Below are 24,426 nucleotides of genomic sequence, written 5' to 3' on the forward strand. Positions count from 1 at the left end.
ATAAATAAATAAATCCAGGATGACAGAGTGAGTGACAGGTTCTTCATATAATACTATGAACTTCTGTATGATGCAACTGCATGCATACAAAACTAAATCAGACAGCAAAAGTCCAAATATAACTGTTTTGTCAGCAATATAAACATCCATGGATGTTATACTTCCGTTTAATTCTATGTAAATAAATAACACTTTGCCAAAGATGCAATGAATATCACTTACTAAACTGTCACTTTAATAATACCTCTGTGAAATCAAACAGTATTCGTAGGCCTGCATGTGTCATGCTACAGTATACTGTATCAGTTCACGTTCTGTGCTCATGTTGGTCAGCGTGAGGCATCATCATGTTAAATCTACTGTATGTGATACTTAAACGGTCTTATTACATTCACTGCAAGCTATTTGGGTTTTGACATTCAAAACAAAGCACACGAGTGTTCCTGTGAAATAAGGCATCTTATTTACTGATTGCCCTGCTACTCCACTCAGTCTGCCTGTGTCTGTAGGCTGCTAAGGCTTTTGCTCCAGCCTCACTGGATTGAGGCCCTCCGGGACCTGAGTGGAGTAGCAAAGAGTTTACATCAGAATTCTCTGATATACAATATAATTCATTTGTAAGTGTTATTAATAAATACACACGTAACACATGTTTGGGGGGGGGGGGGGGGGGGGGGGGGGGGGCTGCAGCATTTTAGGCAGTTTTGTCTTGAATTTCAGTACCAATGAAAATACTTAAATTTTGTTACGCCTGATTGATCGGGTTGCTGAACAGTCAATCTTGTTGCTATCATCTTCAGCTTGTGTTTTTCATCATTTTGACTGGCATCAATGCCCTCTACAGGGCTCTTTGCCAAGGCTTGGGCATAGCTACGTAAACACCTGCCCACCACCCCATAAAACTGCAGATGGAGCATCTACACGTTGATGGCGTGAGCGTGCTTCTTGCACAGGGGCTTGTCCTTCTTGGAGTAGAAGGGCTGGCCCTCCAGGTTCAAATTGCACACCTGTGGGAGACGGACATAATTGTGAATCTCACAAACCAATAATTTTTTTGGTACAGTCCAAGAGATCCGAGCAATAACCGTTTTATACAGCAGGAACATGGGTTATTGTACAGCGCTGTAGTCATTCTTACCGCACAGACAAAGCAGGTGTCGTGCCAGGTATGACCCAGTGCTTCAATAAACTTGTCTCCAGCTTCTACTGGGAAGTCACAGCCATGGCACTTGGTGCTGAAGAGTGAAATGTAATCTGGAAGAGAAAGCATAGATTGTGAAAACACTAGCAGAGTGCAAAAGGTAGCAAAGTTACATGCGTTAAAAACATTTTTTCTCTATGTATATAAATCAAATGTAGTTCCGTTGCAGAAGCTGTTTTCACAGAAGACATTGTGACAAACACACAGGAGCTAGTTTGGGCTCTGAAGGAAACATTTAACACTTGAGGCTTTTCATTATGTGCCATGCTATTCCATTGATCTAAAGTACCTTTCTCGCAGTAGGGCTCCCCGTCCTCCATGTGGAAGAGGCTATTTCCAAAGGCCTTGCCACAGGCAGCACACACAAAGCAGGTGGTGTGCCATGTCTGCCGCAGAGCATGCATCACCTCCTGCACACCAAAAAAAACACAGGGACAAAGAGTTATTGTGTGGGTGTATGTGTAGGTGTATGCTACGCACAAAGTGATTTTGTGTGTGTTGTACTTGTCTGCGTTTGGGTCTGTCATCTTACCCCCATGATCTTGGTGTTGCAGCGGGCACAGGTGGGGGCAAAGAACTCGCCGTAGCAGTTCTCACAGTACACTGCGTTCTGCTCCTCCACAAAGCTGCAGTCTGCCAGCGATGTGTGGCAGTAGTGACAGTTGAACTCCTCTGGGTGCCAGGATCGACCCAGGGCCACCAGGAAGGGTCCCCTGTAACGACAGAAAGCAGGTGAAAGCTATGATCCCTTATTGATGTCACCTGTTAAATCCACTGAAGGGGAGGAGGCAGGTCAAAGAAGGATTTTTAAGCCTTGAGACAATTGAGACATGGATTGTGTATGTGTTCCATTCAGAGAGTGAAAAAGCAAGACAAAAGATTTAAGGGCCTATGAACAGGGTATGGTAGTAGGTGCCAGGCCCACCGGTTTGTGTATAAAGAACTGCAACGCTGCTGGGTTTTTCACACTCAACAGCTTCCCGTGTATCAACAAGGGTCCACCACCCAAAGGACATCCAGCCAACTTGACACAACTGTGGGAAGCATTGGAGTCAACATGGGCCAGCATCCCTGTGGAATGCTTTCGACCCCTTGTAGAGTCCATGCGCTGATGAATTGAGGCTGTTCTGAGGGCAAAAGGGGAGGGGGTGTAACTCAATATTAGGAAGGTGTTCTTAATGTTTTGTACACCCAGTGTATCGTTGTTGTTACCTGATCATGTTGTTGCAGGCTCCACAGAGGGGTGCTCTGTTGCTGTTGGCAGCGAAGCGCTCCGCCCTTTGGGCCACGCCCCGGGCAACAGGATTGAAAGGGGCAGGGGTGGGGTTGTAGGGGGCAGGGCTTGGGTTATAGGCAGGGCTTGGGGCAGAGTGAGGGGTGTGGGCAGAGCCAGGGTGTGGGATATAGGCCGGTGCTGGTGGGGCACTCTGAGGTAGAGCAGGCACTTTCATGCTGGTGCTGGTGGTCTTGCTGGGGTCAAACTTGTTGGCAAAAGAGTCGTCAGTGATCCAAGGGGGCCTGCTGGAGGGGGGTTCAGGGGCGGCGGCTTGGGGTGGAACAGGGGCAGGAGCTATGACCCAAAGAGACACCCGGTTAAGTCAACACTATCCATACTTACCATATTGTTAACACACATACAATGGTCACACAGCGCCACCTGCTGTAACTACCTGGCACGATGCAGGCGGTGCTGACCACCTTGGGTGGGGGAGGGCCCACAGGGATCTGGATGGAGCTTTGCTGCATGTGAGGAGGCTGCTGCATGTGAGGAGGCTGCTGCATGTGAGGAGGCTGCTGCATGTGTGGAGGCTGCTGCATGGGAGGTTGCTGCATATGCGGGGCCTGGTGCATGGGGGGCCCCTGGTACATGGGAGGTCCCTGCTGCATGGGAGGTCCCTGCTGCATGGGAGGCCCTTGGTACATGGGAGGCCCCTGCTGCATGGGAGGCCCCTGCTGCATGGATTGCCCCTGGTACATGGATTGCCCCTGGTACATGGATTGCCCCTGGTACATGGGAGGGGCTTGTTGCATGGGGGGAGCCTGGCCATATTGGCTGCAGAAGGATAAAAAAAAGAAGCTGAGTGACATCATCACCACCTAGATGGAAACATATCTCTACTAGTCTGATCATCAGTCTAGCTGTTTTCTGAACGGTCACAGTTTAGACAATATAACAATCTAAACTGGGAAACTGTACTACAAGTACCAATTACTAATAAGGAGACCGTTAGCACTATGCCTCACGATTAAACCTAGTACGCTGAATGCTGGACAGCCACCTCTCTCCTTCCTGACTGAGTGTCCACATATGTTGTTTCGAGTCTTACCTGGAGCTCCTCCACTTCACCAGACACGTTTAACTCAAAGGTTAGTGGGAGTTTAATATAGCAGAGACCCACACAGAGAGAGAGAGAGAAAGGCAGCCTGGTATCAGAGAAACAGTGTTAGAACAGAGAGCCTCAGTTATGGCAGTGAGAGAGATTCACAGAGTCGCCAACAGATTTAATTTGAGAGGAGAGAGGAGCAGGTTTTGACATATTTGTAAGAAAGGGGAGGTTAAAAACGCAGGTTAAAACGAACACTGTCAAAGCACGATTTTCATCCTTCGAGCTAAAAACAGAGGGAGGGGAATATGGGTGTGTTATTCCGGAAGTGAAGTTATGTTGACAATAAGGGAAGGAAGCACACTATCCAGATGTTCTATGGACAGTGGCATCTGGATAAACTTCCCCACAGAAGTACCTGGAGACTGAGGATTTGTACTGGGAGCTGTAACCAGAGGCAGACTGTTGCAGGCTGTAGCTATAACGCATCAGAAACAAAAAGGGTCAGGGGTCAAAAACAGGGGTCAAAAATAGCTCTTTGGATGAAGGCCATGTACACCTATACCTGTATGACGCCGTGCTGCCCAATGAGTTTGTTTCCCGATAATGGCATCCGGTTTTTAAATATTGCATGTGCAGATGTAACTTTTCTCCACTGTTCTCTGAAGGAAAGCAAGAGTCATCGGATTTCTCACATATTGTAACATTATCAGATCACAGCAGTTTCATTCTAACTGCTAGTCAGTCAGCCTAGTTTGACCACAGACTCAGCTGTGTAGCTTTTGAAGAAAGGGCAGCACACAATCAGCAGTCTCTTTGAAGTATAGGTGAACTTGGTTTCATAGCAATACCTTTGTGAGAGCACACATTCACACACAAAGGAAAAACATATATATATCCTAGAGAGACACAATTCAACAGGTTCTGAAAATCCATGATCCTAACACTGCCAAACCAAATCGATACACATCTTAAGCTCCTATATATCATATCTGTATTTATCCCCATCAATCAAGGAAACTATATTGATACTGCACACACACACACACACACACACACACACACACACACACACACACACACACACACACAGACAGACACACAGACAGACACACACACTGCACAGGCCAACACTCCTGGTAACATCAGTTAACACATCCAATCCACATCGTTTCCTTTTCAATGACACAATTAATAGGAAACGTTCAAGTGAGCCACAGGACCACTTCTCAAAAACACACTAACATGCAGGCGAGATGAATTCACTTCAAAACCACCCTTCACTGCACATCATGAGTTGATATAGCCTTCACAGTTTTAAGCAACTGTGGTAACCACACTGGCTCCAGGAGATCTCTAGAAAATACCACTGTTATATTCAAGGTTAGATTGGATTTCCTTCATTATTTAAACACAGCTGTTGATACAAAACAAAAAATTGACCCTCTACAATGGTTGGCTGAACCAAACAAACTTGGGGATCATTGAGTCATACGTACCATAAACCCCCTTGTTATGCAAAGCAAAACAATGGTCATTTCATAACATCCCTACTAGACACTGACAAATCAGAGGGTATTCTACAAGCACAGAAAAGTCATCTTTTGTGATAAGTGTCACATTTTAAATTGTGTTCAATTTGTGTACCAAATTCGACAGCATTCTAGCCCACATAATATGACCCTTTCAGCTACTGTGCTATGAAGCATTACATCGATCAACAGCTGCTATTGCCTGTAGCCACTAGTTAGCCATTCAGTAGTTGACTTGAATGGTGCATCACAGCCATAGATAACGATTTAGTACATCACTGATTTGCCGGATACAAATGATTGTGATTGACATCCAAGTGTTACGCCCTTCTGCTGTTCTATGACAAACTACCCCCCCCAGATCATAATTAGTCAAGCCAGTGTGTGAGCATGCAGTTGAGCAGTGACGTGCAGAGTGAGCATGGGAGAGCGTGGGATAGAGGAGCTACCGCCGTCACACAAGGTGGTACAATCACTAACTGGACTACTATGTGCACTACCAAGTGAACTACTCTCATATCACTAATTATGTGGCCTTCGCTGGTTGAACAGAGCCCATTAATACCAACTCCGAGAGTATGCTGTTCCTTACTATGACATGCAAAAGGTCCAGACTTGAACGGGCCAGTGGGGATTTTGTACGTGTGTTAATGGAAGAAACAGGGTGACCTGCAAATTCTAGATGAGAGATGGAATGTCAATAAAGTCAACTTCAGAGTGATGTTAGCCACATTCAGCATTAAAATGTTTTTTTTTTATATATTGGGGTCAAACATATCTAACCATTAATAATTGTGAAGGGAATATTGACATTGTGGAGAAAGAGGTGCAAATTAGTCAAACAAAAACATCGGTCAGCAATCGCAAATGCTGCCAAACCCCCACATGAGCTTACATTCCTCTGCTTGTCCCTTTCGACAATCTGCAGTGTACAGTCTGCACATCAAGCCTCATGGACGTTTTCCTATCCATTCAGCTGTAATGGAGAGAGCTATTGCAAAGAGCTTTCGGAGAGAAGTTGGACCCTGTGCAGGGAATGCAAAAAAGTTGCACCGACCTATTGCAGTCCCATAAAATGTGCATGTATCCAATTGGGTCTGTCGCAGTTCATTTTGCACCACTTTTCATGCTGCGACAGATGTAAATAATCCGATTTTCTTATGAAACATGGCCAATAGGAATGAAGCAACGCTGCAGTCATGGCTCCTTTGATCCGGCTAGTGTCCCAAAGTTCACGTTTTTTTTTTTACCCTCCTGTCCCCTATCCCACGTACCTAAGCAACTCTGCACACCACTGTCTGGGACGTGGTCAGTCTCTCTGTCACTGTGTCAGTCTGTCCAGGTGTGTGTGTACCTCAGGTGCTTGGGTTTCCCAGAGGGCAGGGTGCGCTTTCGTTTGGGCAAAGTGCTGGTTCGGAACACTGGGGTGATTGACAGAGCCTCCAGCGCAGAGGTGGGCGGTGGCCCTTGCTTATAAACCTTGTTTCTTAACGAGAGCCAACAAGAGAGGTCTGAGAGACGGTTTAGGGCTCACTCCAATTCCCTCCACATACACAATGAGAACTTAGAATTTCTTATGCCGTCTTAAACCCTCTGAAATACTACACTGTAATGCAAAATAGAAGGTAACACTTTAGTTGGATAGTCCTTAGTAGATGTTTTATATATGATCAACTAACTGTCAACAAATTGTCCACTAGCAATAACTATCCTATCTGCCCAATCTCAATACGTATGGCCTTTCGTGGTACCCTGCAAGTAGATGGGACACTATTTTTTTATGTGATTTTTGATCCTACTGACAAACCACCACTCATGGATACGATATGATATACTTTATTGTCCATTTACATGGAAATTCATTTCATCTGCTGTGATGGTCCAAAATAGTTTTCGGAGGGTCCAATAAAGTAGTATAGACACCATGCCTCTCGATGGTCCAAAAACCTAATCCAGAAGTCTAAGAAAATGATCTCAGACATCGCCATTGAATGTCCAAGGTCCAATGGGGTGATCTGGTGTATTTTACCAAGATGCAATATCTGGCTCATGTAATTATGTCGAAGAGAGTTATACACCAACCCTAGCAAGCTGTTGCATATAAACTGACTTGCAGTTGGTAGTTTGCTAATAGTTTGAGCATCTATAGATCATCTATTGTGGACAATCCAAATAAATCCTGTTTGACACCCTGTATACTCTTGCATCCACTATTTCAGCATCAGAAAATAAAGCTCTCCCAACCCAATCCATATTCCTCACAAACCTCTTCTCTGGCCCCCCATAAAATAGCAAATATGTACTAGCATCTGTACCTTCTTCTGCCCCTCCTATCTCAACCAAATCCACACAACACATTGGCCTATCTCCTGACTGACATAAAAGGTAAAAAATGGGACAGGGGGAGTGATTGAGTGACAACTGTACCTAGACTGTGTAATCAAAGCAGACGAGATATGGGAGGCTGCATGCGTCAGGTGGCGAGGTGCCCCAGAGGGGACTGTAGGGGCCTCAGGGGCCACTGGCTGTGTCTGGGTGGCTGGGGGTGGCTGCTCGCTGCAGAGGACAGAGTAGAGTTAAAACAGCCAGGAAGGATCAAGAGAGGGAGGTCGTGCTCTGGGGGAACTAGGAAAGGGAATTTGGGGAATTCTTTGTGTGACATATTGACTGTGTTCACTCTGCAAACTCTCTCTAGATTTGACAGAACTGCTTCCTATGGGGGGGGGGGGGGGGGGCAGCGGCAGTGATGACCAACCATAGAAGCAACAGCTTGCGCAGCCCCAGGTCATTGTTGTATTGTATTAAGGCTGGTCAAATAAAAAACTGGTTTAAAATGGATGGATCGTTATGATGATGAGGACGTTAAGGGTTAAAGGATGATGGGTTTGGCAGACACGCTCTGCATGACTACAGTACTCCACTGCCTTGAGGCTCTCTGTTCTCACACCGCTCACAGACATGGCAGGTCTTCCCAGCGTCTCTCTCCACAGTTTCCACACAGTCCAGATGATCACAGCATCATCAGACCGTTTGACTTACCTTGGACACTGAATATGGACACTCTCCCCTGTGAATGTACTAAACCCAAAGCCATAGCCACTTTAAATGCATACTGCTCATGAAACCTTTCACCTAACCACTCATGTAGTACAATCAAGGTTTTCCAAGTCTAATTGGAACATAAAAACAGAAACACACATTTCAATAAATGTTCAATCAATCACATCGAAACAGTCGAAACGGAAAAAGTGAGACAACATCAGAACAATACAGTCACTCTCAATGAAATGGCACACACAAACATAGGTACATACCAAAGAAAAGGAAGAGCACTCAGTTGGCGGAGGACAATAAAACCACAACAGACAAAAACTTTCAACCCACACAGCATTACCTCTCAGGGGTGGGTTCAGGGCCTACGGGGGCGGGCTCTGGAGACTGCGAAGCAGCAGGTGAAGCCACCTGATTGGGCGAAGCAGCGCTAGCAGGCAGAGCGACAGGTGCGGGGCTGATAGAGGTTGGAGCATGCTCAAAAGGGCTACTGCATAAGAGGTTAGGTTGCATTGAGAGAAAACTGTCAGCAGTCTGAGGCCGAAAATCATATATACAAACAGCCCATGTAGGGCTAGGTGTATATGAATTAGAGAGTTCATGTCAGCACAAATAGACCTGTAAAGGTGTATGGCCTTAAGCACACGCAAAACCAAAAGCCTTGATATTGCTCAGCCCAACGCAAGGATGTCCATCAACGAACAAATTGAAAAAGAGTAGAAAAATAAATCAATTACAATTATTTACGAGTCTTTTCTTTCAATATAAGGAGTTAGAGCTCGAGGTGAGCAAAAACCCCTATGCAGGAAATAAAAACCACACAGAAAAAGAAAGCAATCTGCTCATAAGATAAAACAGACATTTGAACTATTGGTTTTGGGTGAGTCACTGGAGAACGTATAGAGACTGGCAGCGGGGGTGAGTGGGGAGATATCTGGTTGTATAATGGAAAGCTGCCTAGCTGCTTACTGCAGGAATCGATTGTGCATAACGGGGAATGATTAAATAACTGTGTCAAGACAAGAGAGCTTCATCAATCATGTCCGAGGCCAGAGAGAGAGGGTACAGAGGGTACCATCTCACTGCAATGAAGCAGGCTATATTGCTTGATATATACATCATCTTCACTTTAATAACACAGTGCATTAAACAGTGATTTGTAATGGTATAGAATATCATACTAATCTAATATAATCAGAGACAATCTAAGGTGTCGGGAGAGTTTCAGCCATGAACCCTGCTGGGGAAAGGATTAAACAGAGTATACAACAAAAGCAAAAAAAGGAGAGAAAAATGTGAACACTCAGTCAGCATGGCATAATCAATGAGTGCACACTACAGAACATTTGTGAACTGACTTTTAAACCTAAGTAAAAAACTAACAGATTTTGACATTTAAACACAGCTGACTTGGACATGAGGCCAAAACATTGAGTGAATGACTGAGGGAGAAGGTGGGGTTGAGGTTGCCCCACTCCGGACTGGGGAGAACGGAATGAATGCAATTCCCAGTGGGAGCTGCCCAGGCTGGAGGACAGACAGAGGATGGCAGGCATCTAGCAGCAACAGGCCTGATGGTGGTAGACCGATGGCTGACCCCTACTCACTTCCAGCACCCTGACCTCTTCTCCTGGACATCTCTCTGACCCCCCCCCCCCCCCCCCCCCCCCCTCACTCTTGATTGATGTTGCTAGTCCATTCTTCCTGTTGACATTTACAGGCAGGTATAGAATGGATAGTTGGAATGTCATATGTCATGGAGGTGGTGTGGCACAGAGAGAGGTCAGGTAACAGTGGTCTCAGGTGGTCATTTAACCCTTCATCACTTTCTCTGGTGAACCCGTGAGGTTAGCAAGTGCTCCTAGGTTGTGGTTGTAGTGTGTCTTTCTATGGTGTGTCTCACTGCGAGATGTGTGGAGTACGGAGTGGAGTGTTGGTGTGTCGGCAGGGGAGATGGAAGGATCAGTACATATAGACAAGTGATAGGTGCTCTCAGTTTGAGTGACGGAGGAAGTGCCTTTGAGGCTGGGTACAAGGACAGGACAGGCCACAGTCACACAGATACTAAAGACACTATTATTTCTGAATCCAACCAAGTTTTCATCAACAAAGTTTTGTAGCGTTAACTGCTTTTATCTAGAGAGACCGCTACAAAGTCACTTTTATATGATGGGAGTGTAGGGCAGGGTTCCCCAATAGGGGGCTCGCGGGCCAAATTCGGCCCAGGGGTGATGTTATTTGGCTCCCCCAAGTTTTCTGAGCAAAAAACAAAAAAAACATTTTTTTTAAAGGCCCAGTGCAGTCAAAAACGTGATTTATCTGTGTTTTAAATATAATTCCCACACTATGAGGTTGGAATAATACTGCCCTTTTAGTATAAGAGCTGTTTGAAAAGACCACCCGAAATTTCAGCCTGTTGTGGTGGGATGGAGTTTTGGCCTGCCTGGTGACATCATCAGGCAGTAAATTAGTAAATAGACCAATAAGAAAGAAAGTTCCAAAGCGCCCTGCCAATGACAGCTGGTTTTCAGTTTTCCCCTCCCACTCAGACCACTCCCAGACAGTCCTAGCAAAATTCTTGCTTGAGAAATTGCTCTTTGCTAAGAAGCTATTTTTGTTTCTTTTCGAACATTTTAATTGAAAACAATCCCAGTAAGGTAGTACATTTTTACACAGAAATTATTTGATATTGAGATAAAAATGGCTGCAATGGACCTTTAATAAAATACTAAAATCACCAGTAATTGAGCTCAATGTGATTTAAATTGAGGAAATATGTTCCCCAAAACTGTAAAATCACCAGAAAATTAGCTCAAAGGGATTTTAATTTAGTAAATCTGTCCGAAGCATTCCCACACAAAAATAAAATAGAGTCATCGTATCCCAATGTAATTAAGGTTGGAAATTATACTTTTTTTGTCAACTATTATATCTGTTTGGGATTCTTGCAGTCAATTTACAGTTTACAAATGATTTATACCTACTGATGTTCTGGCCCCCCGACCATCAGCTCAAAATCAGCCCATGGCTGAATGTAATTGTGGACCCCTGGTGTAGGGTATACGTTACATTAACCTATCTGGCATAGGTACAGACATCTAACTTCAATACTACTGGATCTCTATTTGAACTCAGACAGCCATGTACACAGACGCACACATAGGCACAGACAGACTTCCCTCACGACAAGTGGTTGATATAAACAGACATTCTGTGCAGCTCACACAGAGGACACTGGCCTTCAAAACACAATAACCCTCTCCATGCTGTATCAATAGATTGTATTGACAGAATTGCTCTGATCTATTTCCAGATGTATTGAGGGAATGAGTGTTTCAAGTTAGGGGCATAGGAAGGATATTGTGCTTTGAAGGCTGAAATCAAAATCTGTTACCTCAGATTAACAACATAAGGGGAAGGGGGGGGAAAGAAGAGAGAAGAAGGAGGCCACACCTGACAGAGAGATGTTAAAGATAGTTGATTGCATACATGCACCACTCTTTCATCTGCCAATTATCTATAAACAGTTAGGAATTTGAATGACTTAATCTGTATACTAAAGCCATTTCTCACTCTCTTTCACTGTGGAAAGGAAAAACTTGAGGATAGTTTTGAAGAGCAACAAATCGATGGCTGGCAACGTCTGCTTGGCACGACTGTCAACATAGGGAAATTGCTACTGCTCCCACTAAAGCAGCTGGGTTAGTAAGGCAGCTCCATGGGCAGGCAACCTTCTCAGCTACAATTTCACTCTGCTCCTCATTCTCTGCAACCGAAAGACCACTCCGGGTTAGGCAGGTAAACACTGGCATGTGTTTGCATGATACCGGTGAAATGGGCAGGCAAGGGCAGGCGATTGAGAGACCAGTCCATGCTCTTACAGGCAATTTAGGAGGACGATAATTGAGATTACAGCTAGTCAAGGCAGGGGAAATGGGTCTAGTACGACAAACAGGTATGTATAGTACCACGTTCAGCTACTTCAAAGCAGCAGTGAGCTCTAACCATGGAGGTTTAGGATTTGTGAGTGGGGCTTGAGGTTGAGGGAGGGGGATGGCTTAGTGCAGAGCTGTAGTAGATGATGAAAACACTGACTAACAGGTGCTACAGGCAAGACTCTAAGACAAGGGAACGCAATGAGTCACACACAACATGAAGAGCGACACAAACACATACTGTAGCTGTCAACAGGTACCCCCTCACCTTCTGTACCCTTTACATGATTCTCGAATGGTACATAGGCCCGAATCAACTGTACCTTCTTGACGGTCCGAACTGTGATTAGTCCCATGGATTAAACCTACAATACAACTTCGTATCGCCGACTGTCACAAGCTTATCTATAGGACAAGACAACCACTATGGTCCTTGACGCTTTCGAAAACAATATCATTTTCTAAAAGAGACGATAAGAAGATGGGACGTCACATGGGCACTAGGCCTCTAAAATGGGCCCTAGAAAAAAAAAAATCCCGCCGACCACATGGGAACTGAGCACACACACCGAATGACCTTCCACTAATTTGGCGGTGAGGGTGGGATGAGAGAGTAGGATAGCCATGTAGTGACGTGCCCGAAATTTGATGTGAAGCAATGGCCTGATGTTTAGGAATGTTTGGTGTGTCAGTTCTTGAATCTGTGATGGAAATAAAGAGAGGGAGTGAGGTACAGGAGGCCTAGAATACTCAGTGGAGAATGAGATTTTGTTTTGGGGACAGAGACTGAGGCCGGTGTATGATAGAGGAGGATGAAGAGGAGGAGCGATGAAGGGCGAGAGGGGGTCAGCCACCCAGAGGCACTCCAGTGCAAACACACTGTCTTCCTGAGCATGCATTGCATGCAGGTGGGAATCTCTCTCAGGGGAGGTGTGGTGAGGAGGAAGGGACTGAGGCCGGTGTATGATAGAGGAGGAGGAAGAGGAGGAGCGATGAAGGGCAAGAGGGGGTCAGCCACCCAGAGGCACTCCAGTGCAAACACACTGTCTTCCTGAGCATGCATTGCATGCAGGTGGGAATCTCTCTCAGGGGAGGTGTGGTGAGGAGGAAGGGAAGCGGCAGTTAGCAGAGGTTTCCAACAGTTACAGACGGCCATTAATAATCCATTCATCAGCCCGTAGCAGAGCTAAGTAACAGCAGCTCCCCTATGTGACAACAATACAAGCAGAGTTACCTTTCAAAGGGCTTTCAACGCCTTCAAACATGGCCTCGCCAAATCTCACTACTCACATATTTGACTTCCTGTTCTCCTCTCTTACGCGGGAGGACGGGACGACGCCCAACAGGGTGTTGTCTGACGGCTGTACTTCCCTCCTGATATGATAGTCCCTTCAGCCACATCTGACCTCCCTATAGTAGCAGCTAGAGACTCTTGCCTCGACAAGGCCTAAATGGACAGACCATTGATATAATACTGCTTCTATGTAATAACAGACAATCAATATAATATTGAGCTCTGTTTAGGGAATCTCACAATTGATGGCATGATTATATTAGAGCTAATGATGGCTGAGTACCATAATAATACAGTAATCGCTCCGTGTAACAGACTAAATGGCATGTGTGGAGAAGATCAAAGCCTTGTTTTCTAAATGGTGTACCAATGAAGCACGTCAGTTCATCTTTCTGTGGGTAATATGAAAATTAGCTTGGTTTATTTCTACAGTCTTTCTAAAGAACTTTTCGGAATACAATCTCAAAGTGATTGAACTATGTTATTTGTCATAAATATCTTATCACACTATCAGTGGTGTAAAGTACATAAGTAAAAAATACTTTAAAGTACTACTTAAGTAGTTTTTTTTTACTTCACTACATTCCTAAAGAAAACAATGTACTTTTTACTCCATACATTTTCCCTAACACCCAAACATACTCATTACATTTTGACAGGAAAATAGTCAAATTCACGTACTTATCAAGAGAACATCCCTGGTCATCCCTGTTGCCTCTGATCTGGCGGACTACCTAAACACAAATGCTTCATTTGTAAATGAATGTCTGAGTGTTGGAATGTGCCCCAAAAAACGACTTAAGTATTAAGTATTACGTAAATAAAAATATATAAACATTGTGCCGTCTAGTTTGCATAATATAAGGAATTTGATACTTACGTATATTTTAGCAATTCCATTTACTGTTGATACTTAAGTATATTTAAAACCAAATACTTTGACTTTTACTCAAGAATAATTGTTACTGGGTGACTTTCACTTTTACTTGAGTCATTTTGTATTAAGGTATCTTTACTTTTACATTTGGATACTTTTTCCACCACTGCACTCTATATGAGGCAATGTAGCTTGGTTATTAGATATTCCAAAGCCACTTACATTATATAAAATATCTCTGTTTTGTCTAGGTCAAGTTGTATGTATGTATGTATGTATGTATGTATGTATGTATGTATGTATGTATGTATATGTATTTATATATATATATATATATATAAAAACATCTCAAAGGCCAAGGCCTTGGCCTTTGTTGGGGGCTTCCGTGAAAAGCAATCCTTGACCAACTTCAATTTACAAAAGTCCTGCTTGAATAGTGAAGTGCCCTGCCCTTGGCAGTTGAGAAAAAAATTACTATTCAAACCGTTCAATACCAATGATGAAATGTAACAGAAAATGGATGAACTTCTCTCATTGAAGTCAAAGGAATCTCATCGTCTATATAGAATCCAATAATGTTCCCTCTGATTGAAGTCATACTTGTAATCATGTGGCCATCTGGCCATGAACCAGCCTATCCTTTAATCTTTTTAAAAAGTCAGTGCAATGCACAATGCAGCCAGCACTCCTGATTATCACTGTAATAGTCCACTTTACTTTATGCCATTCACTCTCTCTGGGCAATTCTCTAAATCCTCACTTTCTCATAGGCTGCAAGGGTTTGCTTCTCTCCACACATTCCAATGAGCCAGAGCCCGAGGATAAGGAAACAAACAAGCCGTGTTTCATCTGTGAGTGATTCATATTAAGAATAATTACGACTTTGGTTGATATTGGGGAATTGTTTATCCTAAATTGGACCCTTGAGATCGCTGTTATGTTCTATGTAATGGGGTCCTTTGGAGCGGCTTTGAAATTCTAAACAAACAACTGATTTTATTTCGAGTTTTTGATGAATCATACAGATGTAGGATCTCAATTTGACCAGTATTGTCACAGCAAAATCATCCTGCATCAACAGGATTTGAACGGTTAGTCCATATATTGTTGCTTGACTGGTGGTTAGGTTATTAGTTGTCCAAAAATTGGGCTACATGAAAAGTGCAATACTGTTAATATAACTGTGTGTTATTGAGTGTTTTCAGTTCATTTATTTAAATCATGAAGCTCATCTGCATTTCCTGCGGTGCAGGAAAATTCCCAACAACAAAAGAGTGATCAAATGAAGATCCTAGACCTGTATTTATAATTGTTTATGATCTCTAAGAGGGTGTTATGATGAAAAGATATTCAACTCTTAAGACAATATAACCTTCTGGTTCTGGCTTCGTCAGTCATATTTCTTTCTATTTCCTCTATATAAAGATTATAAACGGCTACATCAAAACTGAATCTGAAAAATACGATACGAAAGCGACCAAAGGAAAAATGTATTTCGTTCACAGTGGTATCGTTTTTATTCATACTTATATCACGATGTCAAGCTCAAATAGTGATAATTTAAGGTTGAAATACAATCCAACTTTTTATACAGCTGCAATTAACTTTGAAAACTACGATCAACTTTCATTAGCAGAATAAGAGGGAAAGATGACATTGGGCTAAAATCTCCATTACAACATGTGATCAACAAGTATTGAACAAACCTCTTTCCACTAACTCACATTCCAGGATCTTTAGCCTGACCTTCTCCTCACTCACCTGCTCTACCCTTCTCTGATTGCTACAGTTACATTCGGTCTCACACTTATTTTAAACCAGGGTTTTTTTCTGGCACGTTAAGGATTTGAGCAGACAGGCCATTGTGCCAATTCTTCAATTTGGCAAAACGTGGGCCTTTAAATTCTGTGTCAAACTTTTCCCTGTGGCATGAGGAAAGACAAAAAGGAAAATGGGGGGAAGAAAGAGAGAGGGAGAAAAGGGGGGATTAGAGATGGGTTAGGGACTGTGGCCTCCACTCCCCTGCCTGAGTCCTGTGAGGGTAAGAGTGCACTGGGGGCTCCCAAATTCTCCACAAACACAAATCAACCCAACTCCTGGGTGGGTCTATGATGTCCTGCACTATACTGTATCAGGGTCCCTGATGAATTAGCTCAGGCATGAGAAATCACTCATGAGAAAACAAAGAAGTTAAACACGTTCTGTGTCATTTCAGCTGGAGAAGTCTAACAGACTGCTGGGAACTTGTGTGAGCTCATCATGAGGGCTATTTGTAATCCATGTGAGGGGCACTGCAGTATCGATACACTTCAGACTATTCTTACTGTTGGCTCAGAATGACATGAGTCACATGCTAACCTTCAAGTTCAGCACAGAAAGTGGTGTGGAGTTGGGGCCTGAAGCAGGGCTGAGTGACCCTTGACCCCCTAGCTCACAGCAGGAACTCTGCTCTGGGCTCATATGGTCTGGTCTGGAGCAATGCCTAAATACAGCTTTTCTGCTAGGCCACCGGTCGCTGCTGCTAGCTGCCTACCTTGATTTCCTCAGATGTTCCACGTCTGGGTCTTGCACTGCAGGAGACACACAGAGAGAGAGAGAGAGAGAGAGAGAGACACAGAGAGAGAGACACAGAGAGAGAGAGACACAGAGAGAGAGAGACACAGAGAGAGAGAGAGAGAGAGACACAGAGAGAGAGAGAGAGAGACACAGAGAGAGAGAGAGAGAGAGAGAGAGAGAGAGAGAGAGAGAGAGAGAGAGAGAGAGAGAGAGAGAGAGAGAGAGAGAGAGAGAGAGAGAGAGAGAGAGAGAGAGAGAGAGAGAGAGAGAGAGAGAGAGAGAGAGACACACACACACAGAGAGAGAGACACAGAGAGAGAGACACAGAGAGAGAGAGAGAGAGAGAGAGAGAGACAGAGAGAGACACAGAGAGAGAGAAAGAGAGACACAGAGAGAGAGAGAGAGATGGAGAGAGTGAGAGGGAGGGAGAAGACAGAAGAGGAACCATCAGTAACAGTGTTTGGCAGGGTAAGAAGGGCAGACTAAAACTAAATGAAACAGAAATAGAATAGCACTACTTACTGAACTCCGTTCCCGTGATGTGGGCGAGGAGGCGGAAGGACTTGGACTGCACCTGGGAGGAGCTGCGGGCCCAGTCATTCAACTCCATGTCCCTGTCTGCAGTCTTGATGACAGCCTGATACACTGGGGAGGCACTGTCTACCTGAGCGTCTTTTACAGGGAGTGAACTGGAACCACAGAGAGAGGGCTGGCTCGTCACACTGGCACTAATTCCTACCCACCATCGCCATCAGGGCGTTTAGGGATTGGGGGTTGTTATTCAGGTTCTGATCACAGTGTTCAGGAACTGCAGCCCGGTGGTGATGATTTATTATTGGGGCATGTCTGAGGTTATACATATACTATAACTAACTTGTGTAGCCTGGACATTAAAAAGGAGCATCCGCCAGCTTACGCTCACACAAACCAGTGATGGAATGCTAAAATGCCGTCTAATAGTTTCCTATTTTCAGAAGCTTGCATGTGAAGCATTATGGCTGCATAGCTACTAGCTAGCTTGGACCCTGCGGTATCTTTCCTCAACAGCATATTTCAGAAATATCATTTCAAACAATAAAAAAAAAGAAATAGCGTACCTTCAGCAGGAGGAGGAAAGAGCTCAGAACATTCCGTTTAGTGTCGTTATTAAACCAGTATAGTTCCTGGTACATGGCATAACTATTGCTGGTCAGCTGCGCATTCCCTGAGCACTGATTATGAGCGTCAGAGTAGTTCTGGCCACCTAGCTGAGGCCGGCACTTCAATGTGTCCCTCCTCCGTTCATTTCCCTTTTATATCCATATAAATCATGTATTTTTATTTTTTTTTATTTTTTTTTGCAATTCAAGAGAAAATGTACTTTTGATAACATCACAGCAGACAATAAAACCTATTTTACAGAGAGCCTTGAAACATAAAGAATCCCTGTGTAGCCAGCGGCGGAGTGGACACCCTCTAAGAAACGGTTTGCAACACCATGACCAGAGCATTATGGAGGAATGAAGGAATGAGTGGAGCGGGGAATGATTGATGGAGATGGCGAAACTGCCAAATAACACAATTATGATCCTGTGGTTGACCTGTAGGCAATATCGGTTTGCACCTCACTCTGTGCTTTTCTAAAAACTCAAATAATGTATGGCATGAAAACTTCTAAATCGATGGATGTTTTCGATACATTTCAAAACAGCACAATTTCAGCACAATTTTCCAACCGAATGGAAAATTGTTTGTTAGTAATCAGATAGTCATCGATAAAGAGCCACACACCATATAGTGATGTTCTCTACAAACAGCTGCTCTGCAATCGACTCCCGTCAAACTATGATGTCATCATTGGATTAAGGGTGCAGAGGCAATATCCGGCAATTCTAGACGTCCTTCCATCAACCCACAAACCACGCCAATTGGTGGTGTGTGTCGAAGATTGCCATGGGTAACAAAATCAGACCCTCTATTCAGTGTGAGGACGTATTGGGTTAGCAGAGAGAAGGTTTGGGACGAGCGAGGTGGACAAGCAAAGAGTAGTGAGGGAAAGGGACATGGAGGAGGCGGCGGAGGGATATGAAGAGACAGCACACAGGCTGTGCTCCGTAGGTTGTCACAGAGCGGTCTACTTACGCCAAGGGGGAGCCGGCTGGGACTTCCTCTCTGTACAGCAGGGATGGGGCAGGGCGAGCGGGCGAGGTGGGGCCGTGGATGGATGGAGAGGGGTGGGGGGGAAGCAGCATGTCATGGTGGGTGGGAGTGATGGGGTTGGTTGTGGAGGAACCAAGGAAGTGAGAGAGGGAGGATTAGACATGAATTCCATAGGGGATGTCAGAGTGAGACCCTTAGTTTTCCTCAAAGTCACTCAGAAAAAGGCCACTTCTCTCCACATATGAACAAAACAATTTGCCTGTTTACAGGAAGCATGCGTGTCTACGTATTTACATACACTGATACAAATCAAGAGTTGACGGTCCCTTTCATGAAATGATCCATTTTTGCAACGGTAACCAGCTGAATACGATGTGTGTACTGAGATCTCCAAGTACTTGAAAGGTATTCATGAGTGAGGATATGTAAATGGACAGGGACGGCTTGGTGACTAACTCGGTGGTTTTATGCTTGAAGGTGAGCACGGCATGAAGACATTCCATTCAGAGAGCGAATGGAAAGAACCTAACAAATACACTTGAACACAGCAACAGGTGACCTGCCTTTGTAACAAGGAATACGCCTTTATAAAATGTACAACATCTGTGCCTTGGCGCACAAAACCAAACCCCTTCCGGCACCAGGCAATACAGCAGTAATACAACCACAAAACTAACAGTCAAAACCTGAGCACTGCACCAACACACAACCAACACCACCCTTTGAACACACAGATGTCACTGCTACCTGTCACAAACAATCTGCGTTGCATGTATGCTCCTTCTCGACACATACAGAAGGCACTTAGGACATTCAGTACTGTACAACCATTTTAAAAGGATGGTAACCATCCTAGATCATTAGACTCTGATAAGACATCCTGATGAAGTCAGTCGGTGGTTTTAGTTTCTCCAGCAGGGCACGGCTACACTACGCTGCAGTGCCAGACTAGTTCAGCACAGCCAGCAGAGGAGAGGAAAGGAGGGGTAATACCCTCTTAGAAAAAAAGGGGTTTTACCTGGAACCAATAAGGGTTATTCAAATGGCTCTTCCTATGGGGGACAGCCGAAGAACCCTTTAAAGTTCGAGATGGCACCTTTTTTTCTAAGAGTGTATTAAAGTCATGCAGGCTGGGTAGGAAAGCTACAAAGAGTGGGTGGGGGGAGGAGACAAGGAAAGGGAGGGAGGGAGTGCAGAGGAAGGAGGGTCTTACCCGCCCTCGTGGCCCTTGGACTGGGACTGTCCGGCGATGGCGTCCATGATGGCGTCCTGGGAGTACATGCTAATGGGGGTGTTGTACTGGGCATGGATGATGGTGGCCTTGCCCCCAGGACCCTTCACCTCGATGGGCTTGTGGGTGGACAGGGCAGTGTCCTTCAGCGCATTGGGGTTGAAGTTGGGGATGTAGTCGTTGCTGTTGTGGAGAGCGGTGGAGGGTCCGGAGGAAGGCGGCAGGGTTGTGACGGGGAGGGTGAAGAGGAGAAGGGAAGAGACAGGAGAGAAGAGGGGAAAGGGAAGGAGGAAGGTGGCAGTGGAAGGAGAAGTTGCATGAGATGGAAAGTTCAACAGCGTAATAGCCTGCTAGCAGATCAGTTTGTGCTTCAGCCAACTCCTCAGTCGTGTGTACTGCCATGTGGAACATGGTCATGCATGGCACAACAATGGGTGGCACTACAAAAGAGGTGGCTAACGCACAAGAGATCTGCTACCCGGCTACTACAACAGTGTGGGGCTTTGGAGAGAAAGGCAGATCGGTTGCCATAGAGGCGCTGTATGTCACACAGCAAACATGCTCTGTACAGTAAATCTCTCAGTAGAGCAGGCACAGCACAGCTCACATATCTGCACACACACACTCAGGTTTCCCCTCAAGATACGCAGGTCAACCTTCCCAGGTATGTGGGAGCATCACTGCAGGCTCAGATGGTGTTATACAACTGGCCCACAAGTAAAATGATCAAGATAAAAGAGCAAATGGAGATGTTAATATATGCATGCACTGTCGAGTTGCAAAAATGTAAAGGCTAATTTATTGAACCATTGCATCGTGCAGAGTTTCAAAAATGACCTCCAAATGATTCGTTTATTTTGGTGTTCATTTTTCTTTACATCGTATTCGCCATCTGTCAATGGGAAGCTTCACACTTCCACACTCTCCACCTAAATGTCGTATGTACATGGTTGATGGCTTATGGGAGAATTTAGCATTAAGTCAGAAAATGACCTTTATTCTCGATTTTAAAAAAAATCCAAAAACACTATTAATGAACGGGGATCTTGTCTGTGAGGGTTAGCAGGCAACGCCCCCCCCACCCCCCACCCCCCCCCCCCATGAGACCGAGGATAAGATTTATTAGACGTTCTCTGGCGGACTTCGACCACCTTGACATTGCAAACCGAAAAAGGTCATTATGAATACCGACACTAGAAGTGCTCATCCATCTCAAAAGGCAGAATCACTACACAACAAGCCAAGACAACGCACATCCACTTCACACCAGAGAGGCTGACACAAGAACAACAACGTGACACCACACCACACAGCTAAACCACACAATCGTCTGGACACACGCTACTACACCACATCCAGGAAGTACTAACTTGGCAGGCGTGTTGAAAATAACCTGAGGCAGCGGCAGTGGAGAAGAGAGAAAGAGACAGTGGTCAACAACACAATTACACTCGACAGTCCACCTCCACAAGGCGGCTCATGTGGCGTGAAAGGCAAGCCGCAACGTGTGTCAGAGATGAGAAAATGGAGTGGTAAACAGAAGTGGGTGAAGACTGACTGAGTTCACTGGGAATCACACAACGCAACAGTGAAAGCCATCAGTGACAAAGATGTTTTCACCTTTGTTGACGTTCATCCTCGACTATGATTACTGAGGCTTGTCCGTCATTATATAAAGCCATGGCATTGCAGGCTCCTTAAATATATAACACACACACACACATATATAATATATAAAAACATATAACAGACTCTGCTTATGTCAGAGCAGTGGTACGAAGTGATAAAGAGATAGTGGGGGAGAGAGAGTGCAACAGGCGAGAGAGCGATATTTGTCGTACTGCGTGCGTTGAAGACGAGGACAGAAGGCGAGAGAAAGAAAGAGAGAAAGGGAGAGAGAGAGCGGTGAAGCGAGAGGGCCAGATGAGACAGGCAGATATATTTCGGTAGTGTATGTTTAGCACAGCAGAGGAGAGAGAAACCTGAACCCAGCCATTACAAGGCCTGTTAAAGAGATGACAAGAACAGGTGCTTGCCCTGAACCATCGGCACGGTGACAGAGTAATCTTATCGCACTCCGCAATTATTGCTAGAAGTCTCGTTAAGATTAGCACTAGAGGAACGCTAGTGCACCGTGTTCACATAGCACTGCACTTAGCGATTCACCTCGGACTTTCTCATATCAAAATGGCGCTATTAGCATTTCATTGACACATCAGACACGTACTAAAAAACGATCCCCAATCTCACTGTGCAGTCACTTCAGCCACCCTGGCCACGTTTAAAGCAATGGTTTGGTTGATCTCTTCAGATACACACGTACTGTAAGGCTCGTCTGGGACGTCGCGGCGTGTATTTCGGCAGAGGGGACACCTAATCTCCCGTGGGCTCTTTGTATTACCTGGAGGAGGGCCACAGGCTGAGCTAGGGGGCTTTACGAGGACCGTGCTGCCTCTCCTGCACATTCCCCTCTGGGGCAACCTGAATCACTAGGACCAACTGGGGTTCACCAAGCTGTCTGGAGGCCAGCTCCGGATGAGAATACACAGCTAAATCTGAATGTTCTGAGACTCTTTCCATCCTTCTGTCCCACGAGGGCAGAGCAGCAGGGACTGGCTGGAGTAGGCTGGAACCCCTTGGAGTAGGACTGAAGTTAGACATAGACACTGATCTATGGTTAGTTTTGTGTGTGTGTGGGGGGGGGGGGGGGGGGGTCTCCAAATGTTGAAGGTTTTGGAGAGGGTTAGCTGATCTTCTACCCGGAGCTTGTACCCAACCCCCTCTACTCCACTATGGGGTTAAACAGGCCTAGCCACCCCTGGCTGCTGCTGCTACTACCAGGCTCCCTGGCATTTTCCACTTGGTTACATACCCCACTGAGAGGCCTGCTGCAGAGCCCTTTCCTCTGTGGCTCTCCTGGAGCTGAGCCATCTCTCGCAGGTTCTCAGCCGAGTACAGCCCAATAGGGGTGTTATACTGCGCCTTCTTTGTGGGGGTCGTCTTGCCCCCGGGGCTTGGCGTTTGCCTCTTGGTGGGCGACCCTGAGTAGGAGTTTGTCTCGCCAGACGCCTCTAGTGACACGGAGGAGGTATTGCAGGCCGAGAGGCCGCCATTGATTTGGGTTGTTTGACCCTTCAGGAGGGGAGAGATGTGGGTGAGGTGGATAAGGGGGGAGACAGATAGAGGGGTGGTCAGAGAGAACAAAGCCAAAGGCACTCTATCAAATTCAAAAATAGAGTTGTATGAAGTTATACTTGGAAGGCAGGGGTGGGTGCTGCGTTATCACCAATATCACCAGTAGAGGGCAGTGAGAGACTTCACATAGGCACCCTGCACCTGGCTCCCCACAAAGAGTGTACAATTCTGAGAAGATCAGACCAGCAAGGTCCAGGGCTGTTCTCACAGACCCCAGAGCTGGATGTGCTGCCTCTGTTGCTCCTTAAACCCCTAATGGAGGAGCTTTGCATGGAGCTTTCTGGAGCTCTCTCCCCTGATGCCTCTGGCCTGAGAGGAGGTACTGGTTTCACTGAGAGTCCTCAAACCACTCGATCCCATATGAGTGTGACTGAAAAGTGTGTGTGTGTGTGTGTGTGTGTGTGTGTGTGTGTGTGTGTGTGTGTGTGTGTGTGTGTGTGTGTGTGTGTTTGCGCTTGTTAGTGTGTGTATCCTTTCTTTATAAGTGCAGGCTACTGAAATTCTACAACTAGGGAAGTATGAAAAATGAGCATTCGTTGTGCTGAATATCTTGGGAGAGTGAGACCGAACAGAGTGTTTCTGGCCGAGTGTGTGACGTCTCTGAAGGTGCTGTCATGCTTACCTTCTGGTGAGGGATCTGTTGCATGGGAAAGTCGATTCTTGGGGTGGCACTTTGCAAAGCTGGGCGCTTTGACCTGCAGCAAGAACAATGAAAATCAGACACATTAGGAATATTACAATTATTGCAGCGTGACTTGGAATTCTACCACATGAATAACACATAACAAGCGGCCGTCAGAAAGGTGTTCTGCACTGAAACAGCTTTCATTTCAACCAAGGTTGTCATAATTGCGGTAATATATTTAAAAGTCCCGCCGACGCCTGAAGTATAAACTTCGCCTTTCATTTTATTGGCATTCTATTGTCGTTAGACATCAAACTTGCTTTCATTGCATTTATTCTTTCCATTTAAGTTTATGTAGTTCTGTCCTTGACGTGTTCTTGTCGATGTCACAGAAATGCTTTGGCATTTAGCCTGGTGGAACGCACACGGCCATTTTCTTATTACTAGAGATATTGGTTATGTAATT

The 24,426-nt window shown here is 45.2% G+C and overlaps 1 protein-coding gene across 1 annotated transcript in view; it reads right to left on the reverse strand.

The window, feature by feature from the left end:
* Positions 1–757: 757 nt before the first annotated feature.
* Positions 758–24,426, reverse strand: part of LOC120045861 (LIM domain-binding protein 3-like) — a 65,633-nt gene continuing 41,964 nt past the window's right edge. The window contains exons 3-19 of the mRNA XM_038990794.1: positions 23,958–24,030; positions 21,511–21,533; positions 20,123–20,323; positions 17,293–17,459; positions 16,748–16,784; positions 16,033–16,136; positions 8,478–8,565; positions 7,485–7,613; positions 6,412–6,543; positions 3,944–4,003; positions 2,872–3,254; positions 2,625–2,771; positions 2,414–2,561; positions 1,734–1,914; positions 1,491–1,611; positions 1,139–1,254; positions 758–1,007 (exon numbers count right to left, since the gene is read on the reverse strand). Of these exons, the coding sequence (XP_038846722.1) occupies positions 918–1,007; positions 1,139–1,254; positions 1,491–1,611; positions 1,734–1,914; positions 2,414–2,561; positions 2,625–2,771; positions 2,872–3,254; positions 3,944–4,003; positions 6,412–6,543; positions 7,485–7,613; positions 8,478–8,565; positions 16,033–16,136; positions 16,748–16,784; positions 17,293–17,459; positions 20,123–20,323; positions 21,511–21,533; positions 23,958–24,030 (2,200 nt within the window). The 3' untranslated portion in view covers positions 758–917. The remainder of the gene's footprint in view (positions 1,008–1,138; positions 1,255–1,490; positions 1,612–1,733; positions 1,915–2,413; positions 2,562–2,624; positions 2,772–2,871; positions 3,255–3,943; positions 4,004–6,411; positions 6,544–7,484; positions 7,614–8,477; positions 8,566–16,032; positions 16,137–16,747; positions 16,785–17,292; positions 17,460–20,122; positions 20,324–21,510; positions 21,534–23,957; positions 24,031–24,426) is intronic.

This window comes from Salvelinus namaycush, chromosome 4 (genome assembly GCF_016432855.1).
Source record: "Salvelinus namaycush isolate Seneca chromosome 4, SaNama_1.0, whole genome shotgun sequence".
Taxonomy (NCBI): Eukaryota; Metazoa; Chordata; class Actinopteri; order Salmoniformes; family Salmonidae; genus Salvelinus; species Salvelinus namaycush.